The sequence below is a fragment of the Schistosoma haematobium genome, chromosome 4 (genome assembly GCF_000699445.3).
Source record: "Schistosoma haematobium chromosome 4, whole genome shotgun sequence".
Lineage (NCBI taxonomy): Eukaryota > Metazoa > Platyhelminthes > Trematoda > Strigeidida > Schistosomatidae > Schistosoma > Schistosoma haematobium.
Genome location: NC_067199.1, coordinates 39,976,012 through 39,996,168, shown reverse-complemented (window position 1 = coordinate 39,996,168; position 20,157 = coordinate 39,976,012). Strand labels below are relative to the sequence as shown.

General features: G+C 37.2%; 1 protein-coding gene across 1 annotated transcript; it reads left to right on the top strand.

Annotated features, from left to right (window-relative positions):
• Positions 1-999: 999 nt before the first annotated feature.
• LDB2_1 (LIM domain-binding protein 2) lies at positions 1,000-17,457 on the top strand. The gene is made up of 11 exons (XM_051216393.1): positions 1,000-1,255; positions 1,290-1,488; positions 4,722-4,800; positions 4,843-4,945; positions 4,979-5,274; positions 5,622-5,820; positions 10,042-10,181; positions 10,369-10,882; positions 11,590-12,045; positions 12,928-13,053; positions 14,639-17,457. Exons 2-11 carry the CDS (start codon positions 1,319-1,321, stop codon positions 14,641-14,643), a joined length of 2,088 nt encoding a protein of 695 aa, XP_051066987.1. The 5' UTR covers positions 1,000-1,255; positions 1,290-1,318; the 3' UTR covers positions 14,644-17,457.
• The last annotated feature ends 2,700 nt before the right edge of the window (positions 17,458-20,157 follow it).

Sequence of the window (20,157 nt, the reverse complement as noted above, 5' to 3'; positions counted from 1 at the left end):
CTTCGAAAATTCGGAGGAATATTCTGTGACTCAGAATGGGAACATACCGAAGGTTTGTCAGCCAACCATTTACTGTTAGTGGAAGTGGGTTTCTTCTAAACTGTTGTTTATTTCCCTTCACCCAAGACACTCACATCAAATGTACTTGTAACGGTTTTCTAGGTCTTCAGATACGGCTTTAGACTCATGTAACCCGACATGCAGTGATGTGTTAATCTTTATTTGTCTCAAAGATTTTACTTATTCAGGTTTCTCAGTCGACTATTTAGCTTCTCGTTTATCTGAGCATACAGAACTGGCAGAATTTTCTGTCAGTGCCCTAATCATCAGTTCAGTTATCATCAACCTTTTACTGACCAACGTCAGAAAGCTCATCGCCTCCTGGATCAGCGAAGTCCTGCTGCAACAACAGCAGGTGCAGAGATAATGGAAGTTAGGCTGTGGACACCCCAAATTTTGTAGGTTTCAAACGTTTGGTTATTTTATGAAACCACTTGTTGTACCAATCACACTGCGTTCTTTTCTCTGTAATGAAGAAACACTCATGCTGTCCGAATTTATGAGAATAACCAACCACTGCAAAAAGAGCTGTACAAAACCTGTCATATATATATATAACCTAAGACAATGGAACAGTATAGAATCTACTAGATTGAAAAACCCGAAGAAAATACGCAAGATCCCAGCAGGTGCGAAGATTGGTGAAAAATCAAGAAGCGCATCACAAAAAGATTTGTAAGCGCCTGATAACTTTATTCGAAATGATTCAAGCTAGATCTGACCTAGTAAGCTCTTGATGCCAAAACACACAAAAGCAAGTTGATTCATAAATTAGAAAATCATTACGCTTTTTTATAAACACGCGTTCGGTTGCACAAAATTATTACTCATGCACATTAAAACTTACAAATGAACAAGCTGAAGATGATATTTTCTCTGCTAAACTGCTATGTAGTAAGATGACCATTTTTGTTTAACCTGTCTGTTTTTCTTATTTAGGACGACTCCATTTTGGTTGGCTCGTTGAAGTCTGTCTATTGTGTTATCCGTTTGCCAACGCTGGATCCCAATATCTCAGAATATCCGGAGAAGTTTTTGAATTTTCCACATGCAGTTGGCTTCCCTTCCAAAACTCCAATGAACAGGATGCCTTCTGCGGTTGCGAGTGGTGGGTCTCAGCCTCTCCATATGCAACCAGTTCACTCAGGCCCGGTGATATCAAGTTCTCTAAATTTGCCAAACACCCTCCCACCTGGTATGAAACTTTTGGTTAAGAAATAATTATTCAGGAATGCTCCATTCGGGTCATGGTATCCAAATGTCTGGTCCTCATGACCGTGAGCCTGCTACACCAGCTTCAGGTTCTGGACCAATACCAGGCCATTATTTCTCCACTCTTGGTATGAATCCTGGTTCCCCTCATCCTATCCCAAATATGGTCCCACATGGTCATCCTAGCCAGTTCCATCACCATCCACTACTATCATTGTGAGTTTATAATATTTTAACTCTTAAAAGTGTATCTAGCCGTTTTGAATATTTTTTCAAACAGTCGTGGACCTATCACCTAGTACGACAATATGTTTGAACCCAATTTTTTTGCACGGTTAATGTCTGTGTGATGTGGTCTCGGGCAGTTTCTGCGTTTTGGTTACGTGTCGCCATAACTACATAGTTTATCTTGTCCGTCTTTCTCTTATCATTTATTATATATCATGGTCGGACCCATCAAGTTCTCGTCCTCATGCACAGCTTGGTAGTATCTTTACTGGATTTAAGGCGCTAAATCTCAAAAATCTATGTCGAATAGCAGTCCTGATTTGTTTCTATTCATGTGTGGTTGGGGCGTGGTTCACTCTTGCTCTAGTACATACAGTTCCGATTGTTCGCCACAAATGATTTGTCATTAATGATTATGTCTAACCAAGCGGGAAGTAGTCGAGAATCGTTCACGTGTCTTCTTCGCCGCGTGATTTCGGGCTTTTCCATTTGGTTTAAAGTTGTACAGTGGTATCTCATCGTTCAACCACACCAATTTAAAAGTAGATGCTTGTAAATCTTAAAAAGTTAGGGTTTCGAGTAACGACCTGGAATGGTTTTCTGTCGTCTCATATCATAGTGTTCTTATAGCTGGCGCAATAGGTTTCTCCAACAATTTACTGCAACCTTACCCCGCCGTAGTTCTGATATCCAGTCGTCATATGCCTCGAATTATTCCTCTTCATTGACGAATCATAAACGGTGGGGTAAATTTATCCATCCTTATGTCGCTAATCAAAATGTTGCATATCTTTCGCGTTGATGATAATCAAGGGAATGAATATTGTATATGACAATCAACCAACGTGTTCCATATATCGTGATACTGACCTGAAATAAGCACCCTTTAATGGCGTTCGGTATCCATTTCAGCTCTTCTAGTACCTGTGTCACGCACGTGATGCCTTCCTGTCTATAAATAATTTATCATATAAAGTCCCCATGACATTCGTTTAATAATTGAAGGGTTCGTAAGTCAGGTAATGTGTGACACTAAACCCAAGTTTTTGCTGGGTCAGATGGGTTGCTTCTTATACTAGTATTCCATACCGTTACTCCTCGGCTTGCTCAGTAAATGGTGATGTGCAGGTTTTCACAAAACCACTTGTTCTTTGAGAGATTAAAGCACCAATTACTGATGTGTAATGTTTTGCTCTAGTTGAATATGACCTTAGTATCCTGGTCATAAAGTATTAGACGTTAGTCAATCACCTGAGTTTAGGAGACTCATGTAACCCAGGAGATGCATACGGGAAGTTGTACTATTCATAGAGCAGTCTTCAATAAACCTTTAATCCTGTGTTAGTAGTAACCAAACAACGGGTAGGTGACAGCTTTCAACATTGGACATTATATTTGCGGTTTAGGCCAAGTTAGTTAATTTTTGTCAGTGCTAGTACCTATCAAACATGATCACTAGTTTCCTAAGTAAATAATGTATTCAATAACCCTGTCATTAACGTCTAATCAGGCATCAGTTCCAACTGAACAGTTCGTGCTTTGAGCTAATATCTTTGCAGCTTCGACCTCAATAATAAATAAAAATATTAACATCCCCTCCCCCACTGACTAGAGAGAGAGGTCCGGTTTCTTAATGGGAGCTTTGTTGGTAAGGTTTCTAATAGAACTAAAAATACATTTTAAGTTAATTGGTTACATATCAGATACAATGATTTAAAGTTGTAAACCGAGCGATTGTCATTAAACAAAGTTACAATAAAAACCCTCTGAATTTTCACAAAGTAGTACAGCAGAAGTGCATCACCTTAAATCGATGTTGGTTTTCCTCAAAAGTTGTACTTTGGGACTTCACATTCCCAACAACACTATTAACTTGATATCAACAGCGATATACTTAAGTATAGCTACACCTACCCTATCAGTCCCAGTTTTTGTCTACACATATATTACTTTAAGTAACAGCTTTTGAGGTCTATGTAACATTTTTTACAACAAGTTCTAGAGTTAGGGTTTTCTAAACTTCCCCTCACCGGTGCTAAGTGGTGAAAGCACTTTGACATTTCACTTGTGACTTGAAATGGTGGGAAGGATCAACAGATTTTTGCACTGATAGACATTGAATCAGTCACATCGAAACTGCTTTAACCTGAGTCATATTCTTCAGATTCGTCACACTTCTAAAGCAGCATTGTAAGATAGTTTGATATCTTACTGTGTATATCGATATCCTGTGTATTTTACCACGTTTAACTGGCCAACAATTGGATATGAGGATAAATAATTTAAATGTTCACTGGTAATATTTTAATCTAAAAAGTCCACATGACAGATTGTTGCACTGCGATCTCAAACCATCGTTTTTATTCACTACTAGCTTCAAACAGTAATAGCGGTTGTTAGAAAGTAATGAATGATCAAATAATAGGATGTGATGCAGTTATTTCCACGGAAGCTCTGTCCCATGTGTTCTGTTGTAAAATAATCACAGTGGTTATCTAGTTTAGCTTAAATATTACGTAAAAGTATGTGAGCCTTCTAATTATTCTCCTAATTGAGAAAGTTTATGCTGGATAAGTTTTCGTGTTGGTGAAACCAAGTATCTAAGATCATGTTTCAGACCTGCCTATATGTAAAGTCGGCGATACCATTGACTGTATCATCAAAGCCGTCATGTTCGTTTTCCTACACATCCATCGACTTAATCTGGTTTCCCAACACGTTTTCAAGTTTATCTGCGTCCATCTTAACGGCTCTTCTCGTCTTCACTTAATGAGTTCTGATTGCTAAAATTATTGAGGGAATGCTAATCAACTGATGATACAAAATAGTACATAGCTAAGTGAAAAATTTCGTAGCTGAATCTAGTGAGTCTTTTTATTCATTACCAATTATGCTGTCAGGTTGTCGTTCAATTGGCAACTGTTGAGGAACTGAGTCTTTCGAAAGTTAACACAGTACGATATCTCAAATCTAATATAAACAGATTGGTCTTATTGCTCTGAATTGAACACAGTCCCACTGCAACCGATCTGAAACTTACATCGCCTAAAAATGCAGAAATTTCTTTATCAAAAATCTTAAGCGGATTCAGTGTTGTTCTTACAAAAGATCTTGATTATTTCACTAGAACAAAAGTAACTCCGATTTCCAGTCTAAAATAGTTATACCATACACTGCCACTATTATATTTATATTTCATGACAGCTTTTCCTTTATTTTAGGAATCGACTACCGCATTTGATAGGTCAACCAGAGCTACGGATATTTGAAATGAATAAGCGATTACAACAGCGCAGCGACGTATGTCTGTACATGTTTTCCAAGACACTAACCTATTTTCAGGACTGTGATAGTTTGTGGTGGGAGTCATTTGCTACTGACTTTTTTGAAGATGACGCAACACTTACTCTTGCCTTTTTGACGGAAGAGGGTCCAAAAAGTTACAGTAAGCCTATCTTATGTCACATTTCTCTCTTAGCAATCGGGCGAACGCTCATTCCTCGTTATTTTCGCAGTATATTTGAAAGTGGATGCGGTGAACTTTATTACAATCTTAGATTGAACCATGAATATTTTCATCATCCAATTTTAACTCTGGATTCAGAATCTGCAACGATGACTATGACTATGGTTAGATCTATTCCTGTTACGGTTGTTGTGGAAGGTCGATTAACACTCGATTTCGCTTTTGATGATTTAATGAGGATTCGGTCGTGGATTTTTCTCATCCGAACTCATCGTGAAATGATAATGCGCTCAATGCTTGGCATTCAAGTAAGTACATTTCCTTTAAGTAATTATGAATTCACACACATTACTAAAGTGCTCAAATTAAGAAACTAAACGGATTTAAAGTATATATATAATATAAACTAAAGACTAATGCAGAATATTATTTGAGTAATAGAGACTAACATTTATAGCTGGAAAGTAAGTTATCTCAGTTCATGGTTCAGAACATAGCTCGCAACTTTGTGCTTGGTTTCTGAGTTTTGTTGCCTGAAACTTCCGTTTGGTATTAACCGTAATTATATTTCATAGGTAACTATCCTTTGCGAAATATAATTTAATAGTTGTATTGTTACTTTTTCGGTACAATTTTAATGCTTTTGTTTGTTTAGGACCCAGCTTTTTTAGATCAACTATCCAAGAACATTACCAGATACGGCATGACAAATACCACCCTCAATTTCTTCCGATTATGTATAATTCTGGAACCAATGCAAGAACTGATGTCGCGTCAAAAGGCATATAGTCTTACACCCCGTGATTGCCTTAAAACCACTTTATTTCAGAAATGGCAGAGAATGATGCCCCAAGGTTTGTTGAACAGTTTTCTCACTGATCATTTGTATTTCCATCTCTAAAGACAATAATTGGCATATTGGACAGGTAAAAAAGCGCAGCATAACTAAGTTTCAGTGGTATGGTATAGAAAAGGCAAACACGCCATTCCGCGCTGAAGTGATTGAGGTGGACAGCATGACTAACCCTCCTCACGTCTCTTTATCACCTCGCACCGCTAGGGCAAACGATTTGAGTACGTGGAACGCCGTTCCTGGTCTCCTGAAACCACGCTCTAAACTACACGTAGGAGCTTTTAACGTACGAACACTTTGCCAAATAGGACAGCAGGCTTCCTTACTAAAACTTTAGAATCTCGCGCCATCGATGTGTGCTGCGTCTCCGAAACGCGCATACAGGATCCAAGTAGCGTCATTCATTTGACCTCACCATGCCAAAATAAAGAACCGACTCGATTTACGCTTCGTGTATCTGGAAGCCCTGATTCTGCTTCCCGTGGCCTCGCCGGCGTAGGTATAGCATTGAGTCCTAGGGCAGAACTAGCTCTCTTAGACCGGATCCCAGTAGACAGTCGTTTGTGCGCTGTCCGACTGAACGGAACAGTAAGAATCCGGAAAGATAGGGACACTCGTCGTTGCCTCTTAGTCGTCTCTGCCTATTCTCCCACTGATTGCAGCTCAGATGATGTAAAAGATGAGTTTTACAGAAAGCTTTCGGACCTTCTCCGAAAAGCTAAGCGCTCGGATGTAGTAATAGTGGCCGGTGACTTTAATGCTCAAGTAGGTAAACTTAGCGATAGGGAAAGACACCTAGGTGGATCTTATGGTGTCGTGGCTCAAAGAACAGATAATGGCGACCGTCTCTTGCAGCTATGCTCAGATAACCGCCTGTTCCTTGCAAATACTAACTTTAAGCATAAGGAAAAACATCTTTTAACATGGCGACCTCCGAATTCGTCCCAACGTTGGACCCAAATAGATCACATCGCTATCAGCCACCGATGGAGGGGCTCAATAGAAGACTGCCGCTCATTCTGGAGCACATGCCTAGATTCAGATCATGCTCTAGTGCGAGCGCGTATTTGCTTGCGTCTTACTGGACGTAGGAAAGACGCTGCAAGGAAACCTCTTAGGGGCCTACTTAATGATAGTCAAGCTAAGAGTATATTTCAGGAACAACTAGGCAAACAGTTAGGCAGCCATGTATGTGATGCCCACCCCGATGCAGCATGGAATGATATCCGAAAAGCTGTGGAAACAGCAGTGATATCTGCTAGTAAGGTAAACCAGAAGGTTAGGGAGCAACACTGGATCTCAGCAGCATCTATCGCACTGATAGATGCTCGGAAACTCATTCCACCCGGCTCTGAACATAATGAAGAGCGGAGTCAGCTTAAGCGCAAGCTGACAAGAAGTCTACGCAATGATCGCGAACAGTGGTGGGTAGCGAAAGCAAGAGAGATGGAAAAGGCAGCGGCAATAGGTAATAGCAGACAATTGTTCAGACTCGTTAAGGAAACCGGAATTAGGAACCCGACCGTTAGCGAAACAATCTCAGAGAAAGATGGACATATTATTCATTCTCAATCCAGGAGATTGGATCGATGGGCAGAACACTTTAAGGATCAGTTCAACTGGCCTTCAGCCACACTTCGGTTTCCCACGATCTCTAGTCAACCTGAATGGCAAGTTAATGTAGGTCCTCCGTCTCTTTACGAAGTTGAAAAAGCCATAGGAAATCTGAAACGAGGGAGAGTAGCAGGCCCTGACAGGTTTACTCCTGAGATTTTTAAGGATGGTGGTCCAGTATTAGCAATGAGATTAACCGAGGTCATAGGTAGAATTTGGGAACTGGACGTAATCCCATCTGACTGGTCTCAATCACTGATTGTGCCAGTCTATAAGAAAGGACAAAAGTCCTCTTGTGACAATCACAGAGGAATCAGTTTGACTAATATAGTGTCTAAAATATTAGCTTCAATAATACTTCGACGCCTAATAAAAGCTCGTGAAGAGCAGATTAGAGAAAACCAGGCCGGTTTTCGACCTGGACGTGGTTGTATAGATCAGATATTCACACTACGTCAGGTTTTAGAACACAGACACACATTCAGACGCCCCACAATGGTAGTATTTCTCGACCTTAAGGCGGCATTCGACTCTGTTGATCGTGAGGTTCTATGGCAGTGTTTGTCACTGAAAGGAGTACCAAAGAAGTACATTAACCTTATAAAGGCTCTCTACTCGAACACAACTGGTAGAGTGAGAGCTTATGGCGAACTGTCATCAGAATTGATTACCTCAAGTGGTGTTCGTCAGGGCTGTCCACTCTCCCCATTCTTGTTTAACTTTGTCATTGACGTACTTTTAGAGATAACACTCTCCTCATCTAAATTTCCAGGGGTTGAACTTCTACCGGGAGGTTCACTTGTTGACTTAGAATATGCAGATGACATAGTTTTATTTGGTGAAGACGCTGACAAAATGCAGTCTTCTGACCACTCTAAGCAACAATGCAGGCATGTTCGGGATGCGATTCTCTCCCTCGAAATGCAAAATGTTGCTTCAGGATTGGGTTACATCGACACCCGAACTAGTGATAGGGAGTGAAGTAGTTGAGTGTGTCGACCGCTTCACTTATCTTGGAAGTCTCATCAGCCCTTGTGGTTTAGTGTGTGACGAAATCTCAGCACGGATGCAGAAGGCTCGACTAGCTTTTGCCAACTTGCGTCATTTATGGCGTAGGCGAGATATCCGTCTATCAACCAAAGGACGTGTTTACTGCGCAGCAGTTCGTTCCGTCCTACTTTATGGCAGTGAAACATGGCCGGTAAGAGTAGAGGATATCCGTAGGCTACTAGTATTTGATCATAGGTGCCTTCAACACATTGCTCGTATATCCTGGGACCATCGAGTAAGCAATGCAGTTGTTAGGGAACGGGTACTAGGTAAGGATGACAAATCAATTGATGAAGTAGTGAAACTTCATCAGTTGAGATGGCTTGGACATGTGTTACGTATGCCCAACGACCGACTGCCTCGACGTGCTATGTTCAGTGGTATAGGAGTAGGTTGGAAGAAAGCTAGGGGCGGCCAGACCAAAACATGGCACAAGTCCATGAAGTCACTGACAAGTGGTTTGAGTCATGTCGGTAGGTGTAGACTACCTGGTTGGGGACCGCGAGATGAAAGCAACCGATGGTTAGAGACCCTGAATGACATGGCTCAAAATCGTTTGCAATGGCGCAGGTGCATCCACTCTCTGTGTTCTCCCAAATTCTAATCTTCTGAATCCTTCATGTCCCTTTTTTCCTCTTTCCAAATTTATTTCACTGGATTATACTCTTTAAATAACATCTCCAAACCCTAATCTTCCCGATTACTGCTTATACTCTTATTACCTCTACCACTACGGGATTTGAATCGGCCGCTGCATCTCTGTGCTAATGTGGTGTGGCAACTCGAACTGATGTACGTACGTACGAAGTTCTACGTTGTTACTGACTGACTGACTGTTTCCTAGCCTGGTTATTTGACTATATAAACCTCACCATCGTTACTGAAGTCAATTCTAAGCCACCCATTATAATGAGTTGCTTGTTATTCTAGACTTCATTTAACGTGTTTTGAAACCCTAACAAGTGTTAGTCTAACATAGCTCTCCTTTACGCGATCAACTTCCATGAACTATCACGCTTCCTATAAATGATTTCTATTCCAAGCTTTCCCAGTTGATGTTTTATGAAAGGACTGAGACTGATAAATGGTGTCCTCCATGTTCACATTTTCCTTTCGACCAATGTCACTTGAAGTAGTATTGCAACGGACTACAACTGATTTTATGGAGATAATGGCAACTCACTACCCTCAATTTAACGTCTCGAAAGTGTAAACTAATATTGGTCCACCAAAACTCTTGTGTTTATTGCCTTACAAGAGCAAGTACGCCTCATAGTTCAAAGTAACACATTACAACCAGATAGTTTCAAGTAATTCTTTCCTAAATCGTAATCACTAGCTTCTTAAATGATCTTAAACAGGCATCTAAGTTTTCACAAAATTCCGGAATACCGAGCCAATGGGTTCTCTCCTGTACTACATTTTGACTTAAATTTTGTTACGTATTATTGAAAAAGAAAACATTCTTATGAGATAGGTTTGTCATTTGGTCTTGTTTCACCATATGAATTATTGTCGTTCATGATGAATTCCCTTATATCGATTTCCCTTTGTTTAGAAGCTACACGCCAACCTAGCAAACGACGTAAGCGTAAAGGTAGTTCAGCAACAACTGAAGGTGCAAATAATACAAGTCGAACATCAAAGCGCAAACAGTCACCTATTCCGCTACAATCCCATCATATTGCTCAACCTGGGGTAAGTTTTATCTCGCAATGAATCATATATATGACATTGTGGCATACTATTGTCCTTTTTAAACCAGCACAAATCGAACCTCGGGTAAATTTTGTTACAGTTTGCGTCTATGTCATAGTCCAGTGCTTTTTCCACTGTTTGTGCGTGTAATTGTCTTATTAGTTTCGTGTGTATTTCTCTTTGAAAGGATGTGATGATTGTTGGTGAACCAACTCTTATGGGTGGGGATTTTGGTGATGAGGATGAACGTTTGATAACTCGATTAGAAAATACTCAGTATGATGCCGTGGCTGCTGCTGCAGCCAATTCAGGCGTTATGGCTTCGCATATAAATTCTGGCCCTTTTCCCGGCTCTGGCGATTCTCCTGCTGGTATCATATCTTCCCCATTAGGTTTAAGTTCAGGAGGAAACATGTTAAATTCTAACCAACCACAGCAACAAATAAACTCCCTTCAGTTTCGTGCGGGTCCAATGTCTTCAGGTGGATCAAATCAGAGTATGCCACATGAAGGTGTTTTTCCCGGTAATCTTACTTCTTTGCAACAGAATCAACCAGTTTCTATGCCTCCTAGTCAATCGTTTTATTCAAGTTCAGCGCCAAATAGAAATTTGCATCATCACTCTCAAATGATGGGACAACAATTTATGCCAGTATTTACCAAAGCCCAAATGTCAGCTTCTAATATGCTTAATAGAGGTGGTGAGTTACTATTTCCATAAGAGTCGTTTCTATCCAGACTGCACTATTAACCACGAAGTGTTGTTATGTGATCAAGCAAATAATAGCTTCAAACTGTCATTGAACATAGTTTATGGTTTGCTTTTTATTTAAACATATTGCAACTATCAAATGATGCGGGAAAAATACAAGATAAATTATTTCGTTATTGAACTGTAGGTGTTAATTCACTTACTATTATTATACGTGGGATATACCTTAAGATCGAGATATCTTTTCACAGCGATTTCTATGGAGTAATTAAATGCCGCATATATATTTTGTGCCTTCTTGTACCAATATTTATGTGTTCAAATAAATAATAAAATAATTAAACGCCTTGCACCTATTATATTTTACTTAATCATGCAGAAATATTAATCCTTCATTCATGGTTGTTCCTGTTATTTACGTAAATATACTTAGTTGTTTATGATGCGACAATGGTATCTTCTCAGTGCTCAAACTTTCTCAGTTTGGATATGTCAGCTTATTCATAATCAAAGTTATCCCGTAGTCCTAGTGTTTTTCGTTTTCGTTGCCCATCTAAACATTACTAAAAACTTCTTATGAGATCCCTCACATAGGTTTTATTTGATGTTGAAACAGAAGTTTAGGGAAGCTTGATTTCTTACTCGTCTCTTAGAATTAGTCTAAAACAAGTATTTCATTACTCGTTTCTTATTTAGATCACTATATGCCATCAGGAAATGGAGATGCCATGCATCAACCAACTCGGTCAAGTAGTGCTTCGTCTTTAGTTGACGGTACAAATGGTTTGAGTGGGTTCCCTCACTGTGCCTCTCCCAGTCTTCTTCCCTCAAGACCTCCTGCACGTTTCACCCCGCCTTCTCTTCCGAATGGGTTAAGTTCTTCGGTTGTATCATCTCAACAGTCAAGCTTTATGATGCCAAATGAAGTGATGGGCAGTGGAGGTACGCAAATGGGACATGTCTCTGTTCCCGGTACCCCTTTGACTTCTCCACTGACCTCCTCCTCTTTTGCAATGGATATGATGGATAATCAAAATGTTCTTCATTCTGCACCCTCAACTTTGATTTCTACAACTATCAAGTCAAATAATTCTCCTATGCTGTACAATTCAATCGGAACAAGCTGTAGTGGAAATCAGTCGACTCCAGAGTGTAAGTATTTGTTTATCTGTGTGTTTTTATAGAATGTTACCTACCCAAGGATTCTATGATTTCAGAGATATATTGCCTTGTGTAGAGTGACTTGGTTTTATATTACTACGGTTTTTCTGTTAGTAAAACCATTAACCGTCAAGTACTATCGATCAGGTGACATTCAGACATGATTTTTTGGGCTTTTACCCTGAAGAAGCACTTTTGTTGCTTATTAAGAACAATATCTTCAACATGAACTCATTATTAACCTCTATACCGGAAACAAACATCTTTTTTGATTGTCGTATAGTTTCGATTTTGATTGTTTTATTATTTATTTATCCGTGCACCGAGTTGATATAAATCTAGTTTTAAAAGCATCTCATCAAACTAGACGACCAACAGAAGCACATGTAGTTGTATCTTCGTGAGTTTATTTTACTTAGTTGATCTGATCACCTCATATATCATACAAGAATATTATAAACTAATTTGTTAACCCGTGTTAACAGAATTTGTTTATCTTATTCTTTTTCGGTAGTGTCTCGTCATCTGTCTGTATCATTACTACCCCTCAATTACATTGATGAAATCGGTGAGATTAACACTGACTAATAAAACTAATCTTTCTGATGGTGATGCAACAGATCTGTGTGCTTGGTTTGAAGAGATTATATGAGAGCTAGTGGCATTGTCCAGCTGTCCAAAATTAAGTCTGTGGGACCGTGACTCGAACATGAAACCTAGTAGTTGAAAGCCGAAAACCTTAACCACTAAACCAACACTTCACTGCTGAATGATAGTAGACTGTTCATACGACAACATTTCTCGATTAGAAAATCTCACTCATAAGAAGTTGACTTTTTTGATACTGGCTTCTATTAACATCTTACCTTTCAGCTATAATGCACCCGACAATAAGTGGTATAGGATGCGATGTTTCTTCGGCTGTGATGAATGATAATGAAGATCTTAAGATGATTAATAATAATGGCGCACCCTCACGTCCCACTGCTGCTGAATCAAGTAAATTTCCTTATGCACTTTCTTTTTTGATGATTTACCTATCATTTGACGCGTTACGACTGTATGTTCGTTTTATTTTCTAACCACATAATAGATTTTGAAGTTAACTTGGTTACCTGTTATGAAAACTTGTTTCTTAAACAGTTAGTCACCGAATCTGTTCCATTTTTGTCTTACGACTTTGGGTCAGTTCGGTAGTATTAACTCTTACGAAATATATAGCCTACATCTTGTGACATACAAACTACAATAGCCTTATTGCTACGCCTCACTCAGTAGTTTGATAGGAATGGGTCTTGCCTAATGACATGAGTTTAAGAAATCAAGTCATAACTCTTGTAAGTGTTCCCTTCATATGTAGAGTGATGGAAGAATTATTGTGATTATTTGGAAACTAAAGGGAGCATATGTCGGTTAGTGTTCTATTTCCCCAACAAAACAAAATGTTGTGTCACTTCAGGTTATCAGGTTTTGAATTTCTAGAAAACCCAAAAGGAAATCGCTTCTTATAAATAGTTGTGTCAAACTCGTATCTTTAAATATTGACACCTGTCTCTGTGAACTTGCCATTTTGTTCCCTCCTTTTTGAATTATTATAAATTTTCTAACATCGAAGTTTGAAAACAAATACTTTGACTGGTTAGAAGGCGAGCAACTGCAAGTCGGTCTGATCGTTTGAGCAGTCTGTCTTAATAACGTACCATTTAACCATCCTTCTTGATGATAAAATCAATTTAGATCTAGTAACCACTATCGTCAACTGATAGATTCACTGTCTTTCAGTTTGACTATACGTAACTGCGTATAATCATTCGTCAAACCTATAGCTTCACTAAAGTTTGGATGAAATATAAAAGAAAGCTTTAGTGGTATAGATGAAACTCCATATTAAAAGTTCTTACGTGCCAAAAGGATACACTTCAATTGATAAAAGAAACCTAACCTAAAATTACAGGTTTGAAGTTAGAGATCCTATTTCATTATATTTAGCATATTTTGAAGTAAAATTCGCCTAATACTAAAGCCTGTTTGTGCTCTAGTTAGTTAGTATGAAATATCAATTAGTCTGTAGTCTGAATAAATACGGTGACCAGGAAAATGCAACTACTGTCACTATTTCGTACTAATATCACTAGATCAACTCAGTCTAAAGTTTTTTGACCTAACAAAAGTTTAAGTCTAAGTTTCACTTTAAATCATCGGATAGATAGTTTGTTTCCAAAGTTTTAATATTTGAAATTATAGATCGAAAGGAGTAAAATCTTATATTCTCTGAGTGATATTTCTTCTTGAGCACATGACTCTGACCATTGATAAAGAAATAAATAATTAACTTTGTATGAATTTATTAACTAAGTTTTTAACTGGATTTTCATGCTGCCCACGAAGATTTATTTAGATAAACAATGTGTATTGATGCATGTGCTCACCATATTGTAAATGGTTTATTATTTAAATAGTTACACCACATTTCCACATTTGTGGTATTTATTTTTTTACTCGATAAATACTATAAAGCATCAAACGAGATGATAATGTCATGCCCCCCCCCTAATAAGAGGAATTGTTTTTTTTTTCATTTTAGTGTGAATTGAGATCTCTGGAAGAAAGCATCACAATGGAGCTATACTGCATTTTACAAAGTGGATATAATTTCCATTTTTCCACTGGCTATCAAGCGAAACTAATTACGAACTTTGCACAAAGATAAACGATACTCTACAACTCCAACTGATCCATCCAAACAATATCTTGTTCATTGGTATTTTTTTGTTCAACGACTAATTATTCACTAAGCATATATATATATATATATATATGCCAAATCGTGAGCTCATTTTCTTCTACAAATGTCTAATTTACAACCTCTTTCATTGCCAAATAAGTAACTATTCCTTTCTCTACACTTCCCCAAATCTTCAGTAATTCTACTTCATATTTTCATTTGTACATATTTTTTGCATATGTACCCATGAATATATATATATATATATATATATATATATATATTCAGATCGTTTCTTGTATGTTATAATTATATTTGAATATTTGATTCCATTTGAGATCTTCAATTATCCTTGTTATTGACAACTTGACAGTTGGGGTATTCTTTTATGCATCAGTCCAGATTTTCAACCCATTTCAGTCCCAGAAGACCTTTAGTTCTGGTGACATTTTGTCGGTTAGGCAACAAACGTAATAACGTCCAACTGCTACGTCAATCCATTACCCTAGTTCTTTTGTCAAGACTTAGATTCACTTAGTTTATGTCCTGATCAAATGCACTGGTATCTGTCTTTTTGGTTAACCATACATATTATTTGCGGTCTGTCGTTGTTTGTCTCTACTGCTGTATACATACATATACAAAAGTTGTTTTTCTTGTCGATATTATTTCTGAGGGTTTCGCCTAACCAATAATATATTGATCGTATTTGAAGAATGTTATGAATTTGAAGGTGTATTAACCTTAACAGACTATTTGCTCATTCAGTAAAAATAAGTCCCAGTGCAAGGAATTCGGTTAAAATGTATATCTTGTAACAACAGTTGACAGGTACAACCGCAAAATCTTTACATTAAAACAATTTTCTTATGACAAGAAGTAAGATCAGAAGTGTTAAAATCTTTTTAAAATGCAATTTAAACTCCTAATGAGCTGAGTGATATATCTCATAATCGTTTATTGTTGTATATTGAACCATAATCAACACGTTTATCTGTTAATCCTATCGGATCGTATAAGCCAAGAACTACATTTAGTTTCTTTAGGCTAACACGATGATGGGTATTTTTAGTTTCAGATATTTGAACTATCTAAAACCATATTCATTGACATGTTTCAATTTCCTTTTTGTACCTGATGGCACAATTCAAATATATTCACTTTTTTAAAAGTTCGGTTTAATATGACTGATGCATTGATCATAATCTTTGAAAAACTGGTAGTTGTTGAACTAATGAGATATTACTACTTACAGGAGGGAGTGTTTTTTTCTGACTAACACTTGCATCAATTAAATATATGTATATATATTATATATTACAGGATATATTTAAATAGTCCGTTTGTTGTTATATGTAGGAACTCTTTGTCCATTCCATCTCAAACCATTGTGTATATTCTGTCCAACAATGGTTTTCAGCGAGTGTATGTTGCCTGTATATAAGTATCTCAACAACAATTCGAAATTAAGCTTTATCCTAATTACTAAAGAGACGTCTCTATTTTCGTACGTTTTTCGAGCCTTAACTGTATTGTTAACAGTATATAAAGGTGATATGTTGGTAATGTTATCTTGTGGAACAATACAACTGACACACTACGAGAAAGCATGAGTAGCTAACTGATAATTTATGGATCCAACTTCAAACTAATCATTTTACGAGTTCCAACTTTGTTTATCTACTTTTGTTTGTTTCAAGACAATGTATTCCAAGTGTCATTCAAATCACGTACATAGACATAATTCTCTTCAATAGGTATTATCATATCTGGTATTACTTCATACCATTCTGTTTAATACATTTTATGTTTTCACAATAAGTAACAATTTACTGCTTATTTATGTAACTTCACTCAACATTGTAGACATTCAAGGGAATGTAGGATTTTTGCTTTGTTCACTATCTTACTGGTATCATTTTTAAATACACTGCAATTTTGATATTTATAAACGTGAACGAAAAACTTGACCAAAATGAAATTTGTTGTTGTTGTTGTTGTTGTTGAATCTATTGTCTGTTAACGGAACTTGTCTTAATTTTTACCGAATATAATCTTGTACAAACTTTACTGTTGTTCATTGGTCACTTTCTAATTTCTCATCAATGCCTGTCTATCATCTTCTTGTATATGTGTATTTTGTTTGCCTACATAATTCATAAATAACAATCCACAATGTATCGTCTATGCTGGTATGGTATGTCTATCTAACCATCCTTCCCTAGTCACACACTTCTGTATCTGTACTTATCGATTTTGTTTAATACGCAAATGTTTGTTTTCCTCTTCTCTTCCAATGGTATTCTTATTTTTTTTTAATATCTCGAACATTACTTTGATTGAATTTGAGATAGTGGCTGGCAATCATTATCCAGGGCTAGCACTTCATCCCACGAGAAACTTCAAATTGATATAACTGGTAATGCACTATTTGTGAGTTTAATAGTATTGAAATGTAGACTTTTTATGTCCATGAGGACCAAGATTCACTGTATATTTAAAATATGCAGATTTATAGTTCGGTAGCTGCTTGTGATAGTGTTGTGTTATGTAAGCTGGATGTAATCATACTGTCAACTTTAACATAATTCTTAAGAACAATGTTCGATGACACAGTTTCACTTCAATAAGTACAAAACTCTAGAGATATCTTATCACGACCCGGGAGCTACTAACATTTCGTAATCTATGAAACTCAATAATCACTTTGAAACACCTATGGTCTGCAACAATTTGAATCGGATTGTTTGTGTTGACTACATTAGCATGATGAGATAGATCTAAGAAAAGGGATGAAAATGTAGTACGATTGATAGTAAGAAAATCTAAAGTTTGAAACTGTTTCACGGAGAAGGTATGGTAAGGTGTGAGGAATTGGAGGCATGTTGGAACTCAAGATTTAGAGTAGGGATGGGTGCATTTACATTATTTATTTAAAGATGAACAGGGCATAAACCATTCGATTTGTGGGAGGATTGGAATACAACCCGGGTACCCAGATCGAAGCAGGGCTACACCGGAGTCTTTGATCTAAAGGTCTGATCCACAAGACAGTGGAGCAACGTCAGGAGATGCAGTCCCATAGTAGCTAGTGACCAACGGTTGGCTCATGCGACATTTCTTCCTTCAGGATCCTGGAGGTCATGTGCACCATTGGCTCGGAATCAGGGTTTTCCAACTCCTTAGGTGGGTTCTCCATATCCAACAACCCAGTGAAAGCTCCGGACATTCGTCTTCGTCCTCTCAATTTCGTAGACAACACTAGTGCCGTGAGAAGCTAGTGAATAGGACTTCCTTGGCAATGGTTGTATGCACGTGGCCGTGTGAGAGCATTTCTAGAGGAAGAGCTGACTCCCCACTCTCGGTCATACCAGGGCAATGAATCTACATCATTGTGACTGATTCTAAGCCATAATTCCCAACCTCAACTCGGAAGTCTACATATCCCATCACAGTTAAGTCCATAATTTTATGGACCTATCCCACATTCTGATTTGATCCTCTGTGGCACTGTTCTAACTTACTCCGACGCCAGTTAACATCGCCAACCGAAGTAGGTACCGTTTGGGTATACGTAATTTATCTTCCAATTCCCTCACCCAATGACTATTTACAACCCTGCCAACTGTTTTGCCACCTTTGCATTATATCTAACTCAATCTTAGTAATACTCATTTATTCGTCACACCAAACTCGTCCAATGCTCCCAAGATATGCATTGTAGAACAAGCTGCAGCCAACACATGTCGTCTACTTTCTGAGATCCCGTTTTACAACCATAGAGTAATATAAAGTTGACCGCTTGTCAGTATACTGGTTTTTTGGTTAGCAGACACATCTCACCTACACTACAAGTAGATGGGAATCAATGCAATACAAAATATTTTCATACTATAGATTAACTTGCTGAATTGGTATCGTTGTTTGCCATAATCAAAATAGTGCATGGGAACTTAAGATGCTAGTGGAACTATCCTCCTAGATAAGTGCAAAAAAGAAATAGAATTTTCAAATTTCATCTCTTCAATTCAGCATAAAATGTAAATTCTCATATTTCTCACGTTTTGCAGTAGACTTGTCAATACAGTATATGCTTATAACAAATAGGGTTGCTATAGTTTGGTAATATTTCATACTGAACATTATAACAACATTAGTAATATTCAATAAATGATAATAATGTATTGAGAAAAAAGAAACGAAATTTAAATCCTTTAGAGATAACAAGAATATCATAGTCAACCAATGACCTTGAAAGCGGAAATCAACTGTTGACACATAGTTACTAAAATAAATAATCATATGACTCGTATTTAAAATTTAATTTTGTAAATGACGTCAGTTTTAAAACAATAAATGGATAATGAAATTGAGTTTTAAATAAAAACAAACAAAACAAACTTGCTTATAATCAGAAAATGTATGTGTTGATTTTACTGATTATTAAGTTATTTAATTAACAGTTAATTAGATTAGAATTTCATGAATATTAATTGTTGTACTTTTCTTTTCTCTCTCCCTTATTACGGTTGCAATGAAACGCAACTCGATTTCGTAATTATGGCAATCTGCTTAGCCACCAATCTAAATAAAGCGGGAGTTATTATAGCCATCATTTTTGTAAGCAATGGTGGTCGGCTTTCTTTGTTCCGTGTTTTTTTCCTCTATTTCTTTTGTGTAGCTATATAATTTAATGTTTCAGTGTGTTAAAATGCTGCAGTTAATGTAATACTCTAAATGTTGGCGCAAATTTTCTTTGATTCGATTTATGTGTAGACTGGGTTACTGCCTGGTTACGCAAACGGAAGCAGGTGACAAGTGTATGATATAAAATTACATTGAGAATAAATAGAATAATACTTTATTAATTTGCTTCCTATATATCCTATATATATTTAATTATGTAGTCAAAATTGTTGGTCAGATGATGGGAACAAATTTGAGGGATTATTAAAATGATCTCGAAGTCATTTTTCAATTAACCAACAAAGAACTTGTATAAATCGAAAGTATTTCACAACTGATATAATAAAAAAAAATGGCAGAGTCTAATAGTTTTAGAATACATAGCAGTTTTTCAACATTCATGATCAGTATTCCGACCTTAATATTGTAGAAACATGGTTACATAAAATAATTGATCTTATTCCGACTTTATTCATATTGAAGTTTTCTTTCCGGATTTTATTTTTCACAGCCAAAATTATTCATAAATTTACTGAAGGGTTAGAGAGATTAAATTATGGGTGGATTATTGTTGTCGTCATATGAATAAGAGAAAGTTATGTGTAACAATCGTTTTCCATCTAAATATTTATACTTCACAATCTTATTTCTACTTATTGACCCACTAAGAAAGTGATTCATATTCGAATCTA

What these genes read in the sequence shown, in the direction of transcription:
- LDB2_1 (XM_051216393.1), top strand. Translation starts at nt 1,319, where the DNA reads ATGTCTGGTCCTCATGACCGTGAGCCTGCTACACCAGCTTCAGGTTCT. An exon ending in GATTACAACAGCGCAGCGAC is followed by an intron (nt 4,801 to 4,842) that starts GTATGTCTGTAC and finishes ACCTATTTTCAG; the next exon opens with GACTGTGATAGTTTGTGGTG. An exon ending in GCAGAGAATGATGCCCCAAG is followed by an intron (nt 5,821 to 10,041) that starts GTTTGTTGAACA and finishes CCCTTTGTTTAG; the next exon opens with AAGCTACACGCCAACCTAGC.